The following is a 16283-nucleotide window of genomic DNA, read 5'->3' on the forward strand; positions in this document are numbered from 1 at the left end:
GTTCCTGTTGAAAAAAAGTTATCGATTTAAACGGACCGCTAAAACGAGAGTTATTGATTAAACCGCTAACGTTGCTACGCCAAAGGTACTCTGCAAGACGTTTATTCTTTTTTTATGTTAAATACGTGCCGTAGAATTTTACTGTTATTCGTATAGATGCTACATGAAAGATTGTTGGACATAACTAGCCAATTAGTTTTAGAGCCATGTCATCTTTAAACCTAGACAGTTTTATGAAGATCGAGTATTGGTGTATAATGATTGTACTCATGGTATGCAAACAGTGAACGTTGTGTGTATATATATTGTACTGGAATCTGAAACTTACCAAATATATGTTTTTCCCCTACATTGATAGATGTTTTCTCACTAGCGTAATAAAAAAGTGAGCAATGAATACGACACTGAGTTTCCACTATTGTAGGCGCAACAAATACACGAATGTTTTATTCTTGTGGAGCGAGTGGAATGATAATCAATCTGTATCGGTATTTGTCAGCTGCCAGCTTGTGTAATAAAGTTGGTGACCTGTTCTTTAAGTCTATAATCCGGCTGCTTCAAATTGCAGACTCGATGTATCTGTATTGTGGTTATTTCGAATTTGAATAGTCATTTACAAGGTGCACACTTCGTAAATGTCTATTACAAGTCTTATAAGTATGTTTAACGGCTCGCCCTTGCGTCTCTTTATCGGCTTTCTCTAGTCTGTTTATCAGCTCACCCTCGAGGCTGCTTACCAACTCACCATCGATTCGGTGTGGGATTGCTCTTGAGTTGGGAGTTGCCTAACTTTGCCTAGTAGGATTTACTTGGCTACATTGTGAGAAAAAAATAATTTTGCATGTCCAGAGGGAAGGCACGTTGGTTTTTCTGGCACCATTTTTACTCATGGACAATATTGTAAAGGTTTTGTGCCACCATTACTTTTCTCCACTAGTACAAGACTCGGTGCATGAGTTTATACATATATTTTCTGCTTCGCTCATAAGAATACAAGAATAGTCAAGCACATGCAACTCAAATGTTCATGCTTATATTGCGGGTAAGCCCCACCTCTGTTCTACTTTGCTGAGCTCGGCTTGACTTGGCTCGGCTTTTGCTTGGCTTTGCTGCAGGTGGACGCCATCCACCACAATATCATACCTAAGTAGTTTAATATGAAATGTTTTGTTTATTTTTGTAGCTTTACCTAGTTAGCTGTTCTGCCTCATGTCTTACTGGTGCGATGCTGTCCATGTTAACAATGCGCAGACAGATGCAAGCGAAGGAAAGTGAGAGGAATGCGCTGTCAGGTACCTCAGACTACGAAAATGAGCGAGTAGGTAGAACTAGAAGAAAACGCAAAAGGCAGAATTGTCACCATGACCCATGGGCAAGGGAGCTGGCTCAAGTAATTATGGGTGCTTACTACTGGATCTCTAAATCTACTTCTATAAAACCTTCTTTGGGAAATGGCTTAGGTTTGTACAATCTTTAGAACGTTTTCCTTTTGAACTATATCAAGTTGTATATATTGAAAGTATACCTTGTGTTTTTCTTTTTTTCATGAAGCTTTACTTACAACTTACTGCTGTCTTTCACAGCCTAACATTCAATGCAGTAGTGAACTCATCATGTTTCATAAACAACTTCTTTCCAGAGCATTTGAATCAACATTTGAGCAAATTATTTTTGAAAAGACTCATTGGATTGGCACCTCAACACTTGTGGCTAGTCTTGGTAAAGACAGCGTTAGGGCTCTAGAAATGGTTCATTTGGTACTGTCATCACTTTTAGCTTCTTTTAAGCCTATGTACTCTGCAGGGATGTATTATGCAACATCTCAATTCCTAGTCTAGTTTATAATATTATAATGCAAACTTTGAAAGTGCTCATTAAAATCTTTAGAAAAGTGTAACATGGCTCAATATTTTAACAGAGGACACAATGTGGTCTCGCTTCTGCTCTAAGGAACAAAGCATATTTATGGGAATGTTGGGATATCGTCTGATGAGTTGCCTTGTGGTGCAGACGTACTATGTGCCTGACGAGTATTGGCAATCTCTTGAGGTGGCGCATAATCACGCCTATGGATATCCTTAATCTTCTTGTAGAACTATCAATTTTAGTGAAGGAAGTCTCTCTGAAGTTTCTGTCACTCTTTATTGAAGTGGTACCATATTGGAGCATGTTTTCATGTTACCTCTAGCTCTTACCATTGTTTTATATCCTTAATAACGTGAGCACACATGGGTATCTTACTTGGGAGTGGACTGCTAAGATTCGAGGCTACCTATATCCATCTATCTTTACTATGCTTTATAAAGCCCTTGATCTATTGGGCATGGATTCCTTCTTCACCATTGTGAGTATTTGTACTTGTATCTTTTAAAAATTTCACCCGTATCTTCCAACCTTCTCACTTGCATCACCCAACCTGCTCAAATGTATCCTCTAGTACTTTTACCAATATCATTAATTCAGCCTTCCTAACTGTATCGTACAGCCTCCTCACTTCTTTTTATTAATAATTAATTACCTTCTATCAGGTCCTCTATAATTGCCTGGAACATTCTGTATTGTTTTCTGTTTTGTTATTAATTCAATTTATTTCTTGTCTAGTTATATTTCGCAAAAGAAATGTTGCAAACTAAAGGCAGTTGTGTTTAGGTGAAGTTACCCAGACTTCTACAGGCCTCATTCTACGCTCTTAGCGATCTCTACCTCTTCAAACTGTCGTGCAAGTTGGCTGGCCCTCTGGTAGGCGAGTGGACGCTGTTAGTCAACTCTCTCTGTTGGTTTACCTTCTACTGCTCTTCTCGCACCCTCACCAATACTATGGAGACAGCACTGATAGTCATAGCTCTTTACTATTACCCTTGGACGAAGCAAGCAGCAAGGTAAGTCGGCATATCTGTATATATTACTAGCTTATTTACGATATTTATATATTTCATAGTCGTTGTCTCAAGGTTTCTGTAGCTTCCCGAGTTGGCGATGTCTGTTAGCTAGCTGTGGCTGGGTCTATTTTTTCAGGTAGCGGCCTAGTATCAGATGGCAGCAGGATCACTTTCTTCCTCGGTCTACCCTTTACCTTTGCCAGTACCATTTGCTTTTGCCAGCCTTTGATAATCATACTTATTATCAACTTCATAAAGTCTTTATAGCTGCTGTAAATTGGTGTTATAATTCTCACGAAACCTTACAAAGAATCTTGGTTTAGAATTTTTGACTGCATAGTTGACTACTGGACTGTATATAAATTGCAAGAAACGGAAGCAGTTCTTTGTGAATAATTATAAGTTAGCAAATTTGTAACTAACTGGTAGATGCATCTTTTCTGATTGTGGCTATGCGTTGCAATGAATTGCTTGTGAAAATTTGAAACCCGTGTTATTTGAGCTAAGGATGTGGTATATAGTACAATTGTGCTTGATGGCTTTTTTACCATTTGCCTCTATGACTGGCAGATCTGGTGGCACTTGGCGATATCTCTGGATTGCTGCCATTTCGGTAATGGTGAGGCCAACAGCTGTCATTGTATGGATTCCGCTTTGCCTTAACCATATCTTTGCAATGAGAAAACAAGTTTGGAGCACCTTTGTTCTCTATTTCCTCACTGGGTATAGTAGGCCTTTAATCTACTTGATGCGCTTTATCTAGTAAAGAATCTTAGTTCTGGATCGTAAGGGTAGTTGCTTTCACCCGTAGTAGTTGTTTACTATCTGCGTTTTTTCTGTAACTCCGTATTAAAAGAGAGTGTATTTCATGTGCATATTTGTATGTCATTTCTTGTAGGCTGGCGTTTGGGTTCATTTCAATGAGGATCGACAAAGCCTTTTACGGTCAATGGTCACTTGTGCCACTCAACTTTTTCCAGTTTAACATTAATCGACAGATATCACATATCTATGGTACATAATACTATGATAAGTCATGTGTCTATGGTACATAATACTATGATAAGTCATTTGTCTACGGTACATAATACTATGAAAAGTCATATGTCTATGGTACATAATACTATGATAAGTCATATGTCTATGGTTCAACATAGTATGATAACTGGCATGTCTGTCGTATATAATTATTAGTATAGTAACTTGTATGTCTACGGTGTATCATGGCATACCGTATATCACCACATATAAGCCTATCTGGCATATGAGCGAACCATAAAAAAGAGCCCTAAAATCATGAAATTTATAAAAATTTGCATATAAGCCGATCCTATCGAATGTACCTATGTACCTATCCTATGTACCTATCGAAGCAAAAAGTTGCAAAAATGGAGCGATTTTTGTATGCTTAGTGCAAGACGTTTCAGATTGGTGAGTAGTTGTATAATTAGCATATTGTGCCTTCGTTTAATCTAACGGAAACAATCACTTGTTTGCTTGAGCCAGTAGAAAACATAATTGCATCTCACGTTAAGCATAGTTTTGCTTTGCAAAAACACTTTTTGTAGCTATTTCTTTTTCGTGATGATCAGACGCATTACAGCTATGTAGGTTTCACAAATTGTAAATCAATGGACTTATGATTATCTATTGGTCGGTAGCAGCAGTGACAGTGAATATTTATTTTTAACAGCAGTACAGTTGAGCATGTCCCGAGTCACGCGAATTACCACTATTATTATACCGGTAATAGCTTAGAGCTACAAGCTATTATAATAGTAGTGGTAATTCGTGTGACTTTTTGTTCTCCTCATACAACCATGGGGGACAAGTTGAGCATGTCCCCCATGGTTGTATGTGCAGGACAAAAGGTATTCTAACTCATTCTGCAACATATTTGTGGCCATTTTATGGCATCAGATGATGTAGAATTTTATGGTGATTTGGTCAAATGTTATGACAACATATGGTCCAATGTCAAAGGTTGTACTGTATTTTAAGTTGTTTCGTACAAGTATTTATTTGCTAGCAAAAGAGTTAATCATATTAACTCTTTCATGATATTAAGTGAAACTCAACTGATGATATTAAGTTGATGAGCCATTATTAAAAAGCAGAATAAAACATTTGTTTTCTTTCATGAATAAATCATACATTTCTTTGGCAAAAATTTTGTAATCACATGTGTCCCGCGTGAAATGCTAGCTGTCACGTGATTGACCAACCATGACTGCTATTGCAGTCATAGCATGCTATTATCAAACCAGAGCTGTATCATGTGGGTGTGCACCCCCTATCGTGAGAACAGAAGCTAAATAGAAAAGGGCTAAATGCACCTGTTCTGTTGCATTTCTTATTCAATGAATCTTCACGTATATGGCTTTTCTTCAAATGCCAGCCAACACTATTTTACAAAGCATACTGTCAGGCTACCAGTTGCATGCTTAGCACGGTTCGAGTTGTAGCTGTTGATCCTTCAGGTATTATTACTAACAGTCTAACCTTCAGGTATTATTACTATCAGTTTAACCTTCAGGTATTATTACTAGCAGTTTAACCTTCAGGTATTATTACTAGCAGTTGAACCTTCAGGTATTCTTACTAGCAGTTGAACCTTCAGTTATTATTACTAGCAGTTGAACCTTCAGTTATTATTACTAGCAGTTTAACCTTCAGTTATTATTACTAGCAGTTTAACCTTCAGGTATTATTACTAGCAGTTTAACCTTCAGGTATTATTACTAGCAGTTGAGCCTTCAGGTATTATTACTAGCAGTTGAACCTTCAGTTATTATTACTAGCAGTTTAACCTTCAGGTATTATTACTAGCAGTTTAACCTTCAGGTATTATTACTAGCAGTTGAGCCTTCAGGTATTATTACTAGCAGTTGAACCTTCAGTTATTATTACTAGCAGTTTAACCTTCAGGTATTATTACTAGCAGTTGAACCTTCAGTTATTATTACTAGCAGTTTAACCTTCAGGTATTATTACTAGCAGTTTAACCTTCAGGTATTATTAGTAGCAGTTTAACCTTCAGGTATTATTACTAGCAGTTAAACCTTCAGGTATTATTACTAGCAGTTGAATCTTCAGGTATTATTACTAGCAGTTTAACCTTCAGGTATTATTACTAGCAGTTGAGCCTTCAGGTATTATTACTAGCAGTTTAACCTTCAGGTATTTTTACTAGCAGTTAAACCTTCAGGTATTATTACTAGCTGTTTAACCTTCAGGTATTATTACTAGCAGTTAAACCTTCAGATATTATTACTAGCAGTTTAACCTTCAGGTATTATTACTAGCAGTTTAACCTTCAGGTATTATTACTAGCAGTTGAGCCTTCAGGTATTATTACTAGCAGTTTAACCTTCAGGTATTATTACTAGCAGTTTAACCTTCAGGTATTATTACTAGCAGTTTAACCTTCAGGTATTATTACTAGCAGTTAAACCTTCAGATATTATTACTAGCAGTTGAACCTTCAGGTATTATTACTAGCAGTTTAACCTTCAGGTATTATTACTAGCAGTTGAGCCTTCAGGTATTATTACTAGCAGTTTAACCTTCAGGTATTATTACTAGCAGTTTAACCTTCAGGTATTATTACTAGCAGTTTAACCTTCAGGTATTATTACTAGCAGTTAAACCTTCAGATATTATTACTAGCAGTTTAACCTTCAGGTATTATTACTAGCAGTTTAACCTTCAGGTATTATTACTAGCAGTTGAGCCTTCAGGTATTATTACTAGCAGTTTAACCTTCAGGTATTTTTACTAGCAGTTTAACCTTCAGGTATTATTACTAGCAGTTTAACCTTCAGGTATTATTACTTGCAGTTTAACCTTCAGGTATTATTACTAGCAGTTGAACCTTCAGGTATTATTACTAGCAGTTGAACCTTCAGGTACTCTTACTAGCAGTTTAACCTTCAGGTATTATTACTAGCAGTTGAGCCTTCAGGTATTATTACTAGCAGTTTAACCTTCAGGTATTTTTACTAGCAGTTAAACCTTCAGGTATTATTACTAGCAGTTTAACCTTCAGGTATTATTACTAGCAGTTTAACCTTCAGGTATTATTACTAGCAGTTTAACCTTCAGTTATTATTACTAACAGTTTAACCTTCAGGTATTATTACTAGCAGTTTAACCTTCAGGTATTATTACTAGCAGTTAAACCTTCAGGTATTATTACTAGCCGTTTAACTTTCAGGTATTATTATTAGCAGTTGAACCTACAGTTGAACTATTCGCTGTATGGACACACTCCTGGCACTGGTGTGTTACAATATTACGGCGTACTGACACACTCCTCACACTGCTACGTTACACTATTACGCTGTAGGGACAACACCCTTCTGGCACTGGTATGTTCTACTATTATCCTGTAGGGACACACCCGTGGCACTGGTATGTTACACAAGGCATTCCATTCATTCTCTCGACTCATTGCATTCCACTTGTTGCCGGCTGGAAGAAATGCAAAAACCGGTCTTTACAGACCATATTAATCTGGACTGTCTTCTCATATAGGTTTGTCAATCTCGAGCTTAGCAACTGAATTCATACATGTGATTTGTCGTGGCAGTGTGTTCAGTCATTGACCTTCCATGTTTTAATAATCAAATACCTTTTGTTTTACGGTTTAAAAAATTGTCAAAGAATTTCTGTTGCGGTAGTGTTCACTGTTTGAAGTTCCTAGTTATGCTCTCATATCAACTCGATTGAAGATATTCCCGGTTATGTACATGCAAACATAGCTACAGTAGGTGTTCCGATAACGTAAATAATCCTTTCTAGGAACGTTTACGTTAAATGAATTTACGTTATAGGCACAGTAACATCCATGTAAATTACTTCAGCCGTTCCAAGATCATTCCAAACCCACCCATTTGGTCATGCAAAGAGGAAAAACTTATAAATTTTTGGATATCCGGGTTGTCCCGTAAGTGCAGTATTTTTGGTTTGCACCGACAACTCTCTCAGATCAATTTTACAGGCTTTATCAGCCATGATTGCAGTAATCTTTACAATATGTTGATGGGGACATCTTTACAATACGTTGATGAGGAGCGAACATCTTTACAATATGTTGATGGGGACATCTTTGACATTGATTTACAAAGATTTGCTATTTTCTGTCTAAACAATGTCTATTCTGCAAAGTAAAACTAATAACAAATATTTTATATGTCTACAAAAAGCAAAACAACAAAATATTTTGACTATAACAACGCGGTACTTCCTGTACACCATTTATTTGTACTCAGGGGTCAAGGTTAGAATGAAAGAAGACTTTCGACGAAACTCCAACTCGTCACGTTTAGATCCGTAGACCGAAGCTGTAACACCTGCACCAATCGATCACCTTTGTATTATGAGAAATTGCCCAGCTAACTGTTCTCTGTTTTGTTGACACATCTGACGATCTATCATAACAATGTAGAATGTCACAAAAATGGTATATATAATTAGATATGGCTTTATACGCATGTCACTTTTCTCTCGAATTTGTGGCGAGATTAAATAACTTCCAAATCGCATATGAAAACTCGCCCTACTTGACACTTTACGTTATGTAGAATGTTTTGCGTAATAGTAAGCAAAAACTTCACATAAATCCTTTACGTTATCTGGAATTTACGTCATATGAGGTACACGTTGTAGCGGCGTCTACTCTATTTCCTTATGGGCTTGCTTATGGTTCACTGCTCATGCATATGTTTGAGGGCTAATCACTAGCAACTGAAACTTTAAGTTTAAGGAAACTATGCTTGAGTAATATCATTCTTAGACTTACCATTCTCTCATCAGGCCTCTTTTCTCTTGCAGTCTCTTTTCTCTTGCAGTCTGCTGGCGCACAAAGAGTTTCGGTTTGTGCTGCCCATGGTTCCTATGGCCATGCATGTTTGCGGTTACTATATAACAGTTCTCCACCAGCAGTCTTCGCAAAGGAGCAATGACTCTGATCCAGTAAATGAAGAAGCAGTGCGGTCCCACTTAAAAAAGGTATGTTTCGAAGGATCTCAGGCGTTGTCTTTGTTCTCACGTTTTTTTGCTGTTTGCTACTGTTTGAAAAAGTTTAGACTTTAATTGCTCTGGAGTAGATGTATTGTTCAATGCAAAGATTCAATTTTCTTATAAAAAATTCTATTGTAAGAAATAATTCTAATTTTTTTTTCTAAGGTTTTTTCAAATAATAAAGTTCTAACTCCTTTATTCACATATTTCCTGGTTGGTTAGGCCGAGTCTTCGTCATAAAATGTGACTCAAACTGTGCTGCATTACTGTTTCAATCTATTTAGTACGCAGTTCTTCTCAACCCTATCGCTCGACCCTTATAGCTCAAGCCTTGTAGCTCAAGTCTTATAGCTCGAGCCTTATATCGCAAGCCTTATAGTTCAAGCCTTATATCTCAAGCCTTATAGCTCAAGTCTTATAGCTCAAGCATCATAGCTCAACCCTTGTAGCTCAAGTCTTATATCTCAAGTTTTATAGCTCAAGTCTTATAGCTCAAGCCTTATATCTCAAGCCTTATAGCACACGCCTTATAGCTCAAGCTTTATATCTCAAGCCTTATAGCTCAAGTCTTATAGCTCAAGCCTTATAGCTCAAGTCTTATAGCTCAAGCCTTATAGCTCAAGCCTTATAGCTCAACCCTTATAGCTCAACCCTTATCGCTCAACCCCTATATCTCAAGCCTTATAGCTCAAGCATCAGCTCAACCCTTGTAGCTCAAGTTTTATATCTCAAGTCTTATAGCTCAAGTCTTATAGCTCAAGCCTTATAGCTCAAGCCTTATATCTCAAGTCTTATAGCTCAAGTCTTATAGCTCAAGCCTTATAGCACACGCCTTATAGCTCAAGTCTTATAGCTCAAGTCTTATAGCTCAAGCCTTATAGCTCAAGTCTTATATCTCAAGCCTTATATCTCAAGCTTTATACCTCAAGCCGTATAGCAATCCCAGTGCATCCATTAACTCTAGTTTACCTGTTGACTAGTGGGGGCTTGGCTCGGAAATGGAAGCTTAATACAGCTAGATTAGAGTGCGGGTGGTGTGAAATCTATGGAAGTGATAAGTGCTGGCTTAGTACACGCGTGTGCGCGCACTGCTCCTCTCACAACTCCTTTCACAACAGTACCTAATAGAAAGCAGAAGTTTTTCAGATTCGAGTGTATAAATGTTCTTACCGTTTTTTGCAGCTCAACTCTAAAAAAACGGACAATGATTCTGGTTTGACAGTATCAGAACTGTCTGACTCGGTTTCCGAATCGGACATAGTTGCCAATGTACGAAGACGTCTTTCAAAGCCCCGCCTACACCGTCCTTGGTTTAGCCCCAAGACCATGCTACTTTTGCTTGTTGCTGGAAACTTGCCTATGATGCTCTACTTCTCTGTGCTCCACCAGCGGGGCTCTCTTGACGTTGTCAAATTTTTGCATGCAGAAAGTCTTGAGAAACCAAAGATGAGCATTATATTCTTGATGCCATGTCACTCAACTCCTTACTACAGGTTCGTGCCTCCCTATCACAGCCTCATTATATTGATTTGGTTCATACAAAGTCATTATTTTTCATTATAGGAGTTGTGATAACCCGTAATGGAAACTGCCCATTCCTTTACTTTCCACGAGACAGTCAAACAAGTTAACACTCCATGTGTTCTAATCACCAGAATATGTATATTTCACCATATATATATATTTATATATATATATATTTATATATATATTTATATATATATATTTATATATATGTGTGTAAATATACATATATATATATGGATACATGAAGTCGTATGCAATAAACAATTGACAATCATGCAAAGAGTGTGTGCTCAGTTGTAAGGATTGTAGCAGGCTCCTTTTTTATCCAGACTTCACAATAGGCACCTCTTTTCCTTCGTTTCTTTTCAGGCTGCTCAGCGGGTTCACCGGCAACCGAGCCTCTTATCATAGGGAGGCTCAGTCGGTCCTGCCGGCACTGGTCTAGGCTCAAACTACATATGAAATATGACTAACTGTGACAGCCTGTTGCGCTGCCGAGTTTTTAATCATTTGAACAGTTTTGATGCTGTGCTGACTTCCATCTCCTGTTATTTGTGGAATAAGCTTCCTTTTCAAAATTCAAGCAACTATATATATATATATAGTTTGTCATCTGTCCTTCGATATTTTCAACTATTATAATAGCTATTAAAGTTTTGGAATTGAAATTCCGCATTGTGATGGATTTTAACTCACAGAGATTGCAACAGCAAGTTTTAAATCCACGTGCTCTACCACTGAGCTTTACAAGGTGTATTGATCAAACGCATTGTCATATACCATATGGCGTATGCACACGCTAAATGACATATTATTTTAGCATTGCTCCTATGCGTCACGATGCCCTTGTTGAGAATATTTTTTGCCCAACTCTAGGAAACACGATGCTTTTTCATTGGGGCAAATTTTTTTCTGCCACACCAAATCAACAATAATTTCTCTCGAGATTAAAATTTGGCGATTTGTGTACTGATCATATAGGTTGCTCGTCATGGCCAGTTCAGCGTAATCAGCTCCGGTAAAAATAGATTCGCATATGGATAAATGATAAAATTTTAGTTTGAAGTTTACCAAAATACATACTAAAACTTTCTTCAAGTCTGTTACTAGTGAGCTAAATTCATTTAAGTTAGATTCAGCATTTATATTACACGTCTGTCTCGAAGGTAAGAACTTTCCACATAGTACATTGTAATGTTATACTATCTTGTAGATCATAACCACAAAATGCATCATAGTTATTGTAGATATCTATAGTTACTAAGGTTAAGATATTGTTTTGTTACTATTTTTTAATTATGATGATTTTTACCAGGAGGGGATTGCATTAGATAATTACTATGGGTTTCTATACCACTCTATGTGCATCTATTATAGCCTATGATATTTTCACATGCTAACACTGAATTGAGCTAAAATCGTAGAATTGTACACAAAATAATTTTTCTTTGTAGTCGTTGCAAAAAGACTATATTTAGCCATTACTTGCTATTTTTATTTTTCTTCCCAATTTATTTCATCGAAACACTTCTTTTAAGTTATGAAATTTAACAGTTACAGTTGTTTGAAAAAGTTCGAAAACTTTTAGTTTTATTTTTTTATAGTACTTCATTTGAACTGCACAAAAACACTTTTCTCATTTCATGAAGTTTAAAAGTTAGAATAGCAAATGTTGTATATATATGTTGAATGAAAACAAATGTTCTGTCCAAGGACTTTTTTATTACCCGGGCAATGCCGGGTATTAGGCCTACAGCTAGTCTTCCTTTAAAACGCACACAGCATTGAGCTGAAATAGAATGACAAGTATAGGTAGACAAATAAATAATCTATGCTGCCATGTTTTCCAGAGAGGAGGAATTGGCCGACTCTTATAAAATCTTTCTTTGAATTTAATTTACTATGTTCGAATTCGGGGAAAGTCTGAACTAAGCTAAGAAGTCTGAACTAAGCTAAAAAATCTGAACTAAGAAGTCTTCTATAGTCTAGGCCATGTATAGGCAACTTACGGCCTGCCAGCCAAATCTGGCCTGCAAAGGCTTTTCATCCGGCCCACGGAGACCTTTGATAAATATGATTTTTATTTTTAAATTTAGAAAATAAAAAAGAATCTCAAAAATAAAATTTTCCTTAATGACAATTAAACTCCCTCCCTGAGAGTCTCATCAACCTCTGTATTCACGAGAAATAATCGTAAATAAATAAAAATCATCCTTTAGCATCCATATCCTGACGTCAACATGATGTTTTGTTAAATAATTTTCAGCAGTCAGGACGATTTAGCGCGAAATATCTACCAGTTTTCCACAAAGAAAGAAATCTATATTTCTGATACATTTTTTTTTCTTTTAAATTTCTTGAACGCAACGAACCCAAAATGTCGTCATCAAAAAAGAGGAAAGTGGATAACGAATCTCGAGTGTTCAAGGAAAGGTGGATCAATGACTATTTTTTCACACAAATCAAAGAAAAACCAATGTGTTTATTGTGTTCAGAGTCAGTTTTTGTCATGAAAGAATATCATGTGAAAAGACACTACATTTCCAAACACTCATCTGTGTACGATAGTTTTCAAGGTGAACGTAAAAAACAAAAAGTCGAAAAACTGATGAAAAAATTGAATGAGCAGCAGACAATTTTCGTCGAGAAACATGATGACGCCGACAATGTTTTTCGTGTTAGTTACATTGTTAGAGAGAAGATCGCAAAACATTCGAAAAATTGTTCCTATGGCTAATTTGTGAAAGAGTGTCTACAAGCAGTAGGCTAGTTGATATTTTGCGTCCAGGTAGAAAAAAGAAATTGATAATATTAGATTGTCTTGTAGAACTGTAACAAGCCGTATTGACGAACTTGCTACCAATATAGAAACGGGCTTGAATAAACTTGCTTCGAAATTTAAGTATTTTTCCTCGGCTATTGATGAAAGTACTGACGTGGCAAATATAGCCCAACTTGCAGCTTTTGTACGTGGAGTTGATGCCGATTTCAATATCAGAGAAGATACGCTTGGCCTTCAAGCACTGAAAGACACTACTATTGGAGAGGATATTTTCCAAAAACTGAACATATTAATGGCTAATTTTAATCTCCATTTTGATAAACTTCATGGTATATCAACAGATGGTGCACCAGCAATGGTTTGTAGTAAAGTTGGCTTAACTTCTAAAATTAAGCTCGAGTTAACTTCTATGAACATGGACACAAAAGATTTTTATGTGTTTCACTGCATAATTCACCAAAAGAATTTGTGCGCCAAGTCCCTCAAATTTGAGCACGTCATGTCTAAAGTAGTTTCGAGTATCAATTTTATAAAATCTCGAGCATTAAACCACCGCCAGTTTAAATAATACCTTGAAGATATTGAGGCAGAACATGAAGATCTGGTTTACTACTGTGACGTGCGATGGTTGAGCAAAGGAAAAATGTTAAAACGATTTTATGATCTGAGGAGTGAAATTTTCACATTTATGGAAATGAAAGGCAAGTCTATCCCTGAATTAAGTGATGATGGCTGGGTACGGGATCTCGCTTTTCTTGTTGACTTTACTTCATATCTGAACGAGTTGAATTCAAAACTGCAAGGGAATGACCAATTTGTTCATCAGTTGTACAGTCATATCAGGACATTTCAAAACAAAATTCAACTGTGGGAAAACCGCGGTAATACTTTTCATTTTCGTACATTGGCAAATCATTGCAAAACAGACTGTACTTCCTATGCTGATGAGCTTGTATTAATTCACAAAGAATTCATTAGTAGATTTCAAATCTCAAGCTAATCTACGTATTTTCTTTTCACCATTTGATGTCAATATTAAAGAGGCTCCCGAAGAATTGCAGATGGAATTGATTGAACTCCAAGGAAATGAAGACTTAAGACGAGGAATGAGAGATTATTCGTTACTGGAATTTTATAAAAATCTATGTAAAGAAGCTTTCCCCAGGAGAACGAAAATGTCACTATTTGGGAGTACTTGCATATGTGAGCAGCTGTTTACGAAAATGAAACATGCAAAATCAAAAACAAGGCTGACGGATAATCACCTTGAAAATAACCTTAGAGTAGTCGCCTCCAGCATTTCACCAAACATTGAGGCACTGGTAAAGAAATACCAAGCCCAAATTTCCCATTAGAATAGGGTTTTATTACAATTGTTTTCATTCGTAATTACAAGGTTAATAAACTATGTGCTTCAATATTTTTTCTCATTTGTAATTATAAAATTAATACACTGTGTTTCCATAAATTGTTTTTAATAGATATTTTTAGCCTTTACAGTTTTTGTTTCCTTACCCTTTTTATGTAAAGTATTAGAATTAGACAAATGAATAAAAAAATCAGTAGTTTAATATATGTTTATCCGCATAGTATACCTATATGAAATTATAAGTATATATGTATACATATATTGCAATTCTATAATTAGGACTCCTGACCCGTGGCCAGTCTTGGAAAACATAATCTGGCCCACATGTGAACAAAGGTTGCCCATGCATGGTCTAGGCTATCAGAGCTAATGGATTACCATGCCAATCCATCTCCTCTTCTTTCGCTATTATCGGCTTGTTGAGCCGATCTCTTCCCGTGTTGACTCATGCTTTTCTATTTTAGCCACATTCACACAAATATCACGATGAGATTTCTAACATGTGATCCCAACTTGAATGCAACAGAGAACTATCGTACAGAAGCGCAAAGATTTTTTGAAGACCCCATCCAATGGCTGAGAAGTGAGGTGGTAAAAGGCCCAAACAAGCACGTCTATAGCCATGTGACTATGTTTGATTCATTAGAGCCAAAAATAGAAAAGTTCCTCTCTAAGGGCAGCTATAAACTCTGTTCGAAGCATTTTTATTCACATTTTCCTGAGGAGGAAGAGAAGAGCAAATACATAGTCGTATACTGCAGATGAGGCTAGTTTGTCCTCTCGTTATAGGCGTATACTGCAGATGAGGCTAGTTTGTCCTCTCATTATAGGCGTATACTGCAGATGAAGCTAGTTTGTCCTCTCATTATAGGCGTATACTGCAGATGAGGCTAGTTCGTCCTCTTATTATAGGCGTATACTGCAGATGAGGCTAGTTCGTCCTCTTATTATAGGCGTATACTGCAGATGAGGCTAGGTCACCATCTTCATTTAATTCTCCTCTATTCATGGATCTCAGCATTGCTCTGTTGTAATTACATATTGTTACTGTATTATACTGTTTATCCATTTGTAATAGTTTAATTTTTATGATGCTGCATTATTTTATGTTTTATCTTTACCTCCATCAATCATCATTCGATGTGAACTGCCGATGTCATAATTTGTGTATGTTGTTGTTAATATTTTATTGTTTTGCTTTTATGACAAAAGCATAAGTCATGAAAATAGCAATAAAATCAAAAATTACATTCTGCATTCTAGTTTAAGTTTTCAATACAATAGACGCTCCTATATCGTAAATAATCCTTTCCAGGAGCATTTACGTTATAGGGAGTTTACGTTATAAAAACATTAAAATACATGTAAATTGCCTAATCCGTTCCAAGGTCTTTCAAAAACTCACCTCTTTCGCCATGCAAGAAGGAAAGACTTAACTCTTTTAATTTGCGAGCTGTACCATAACTGCAGAATTATTGGTTTGCATCGACAACTTTTCTCCTTTTATGATCAATCTCACTGGTTTTATAGACCATGATTGCAGTAAATTTACAACAAGTTGATAGGGACTGCACATTTTCGACGTTCATTTACAATGATTTGCTTTTTTTTCTAAACAGCAGTTTATTTTGCAAAGTAAAACTAATAACAAATATTTTGTACATCTACAATAAGGCAAACACCAAAATCTTTTTACTATAAA

The 16283-nt window shown here is 36.4% G+C and overlaps 1 protein-coding gene across 1 annotated transcript; it reads left to right on the forward strand.

Moving 5' to 3' along the window:
• The first annotated feature begins 12 nt into the window (after positions 1-12).
• LOC137386777 (GPI mannosyltransferase 3-like) lies at positions 13-15831 on the forward strand. The gene is made up of 11 exons (XM_068072920.1): positions 13-85; positions 1184-1460; positions 1919-2072; positions 2227-2344; positions 2650-2879; positions 3450-3602; positions 3778-3893; positions 7274-7415; positions 8732-8891; positions 10086-10396; positions 15046-15831. The coding sequence occupies exons 2-11, from the start codon at positions 1226-1228 to the stop codon at positions 15344-15346; spliced, it is 1920 nt and encodes a 639-aa protein (XP_067929021.1). The 5' UTR covers positions 13-85; positions 1184-1225; the 3' UTR covers positions 15347-15831.
• The last annotated feature ends 452 nt before the right edge of the window (positions 15832-16283 follow it).

The sequence above is a fragment of the Watersipora subatra genome, chromosome 2 (genome assembly GCF_963576615.1).
Source record: "Watersipora subatra chromosome 2, tzWatSuba1.1, whole genome shotgun sequence".
Lineage (NCBI taxonomy): Eukaryota > Metazoa > Bryozoa > Gymnolaemata > Cheilostomatida > Watersiporidae > Watersipora > Watersipora subatra.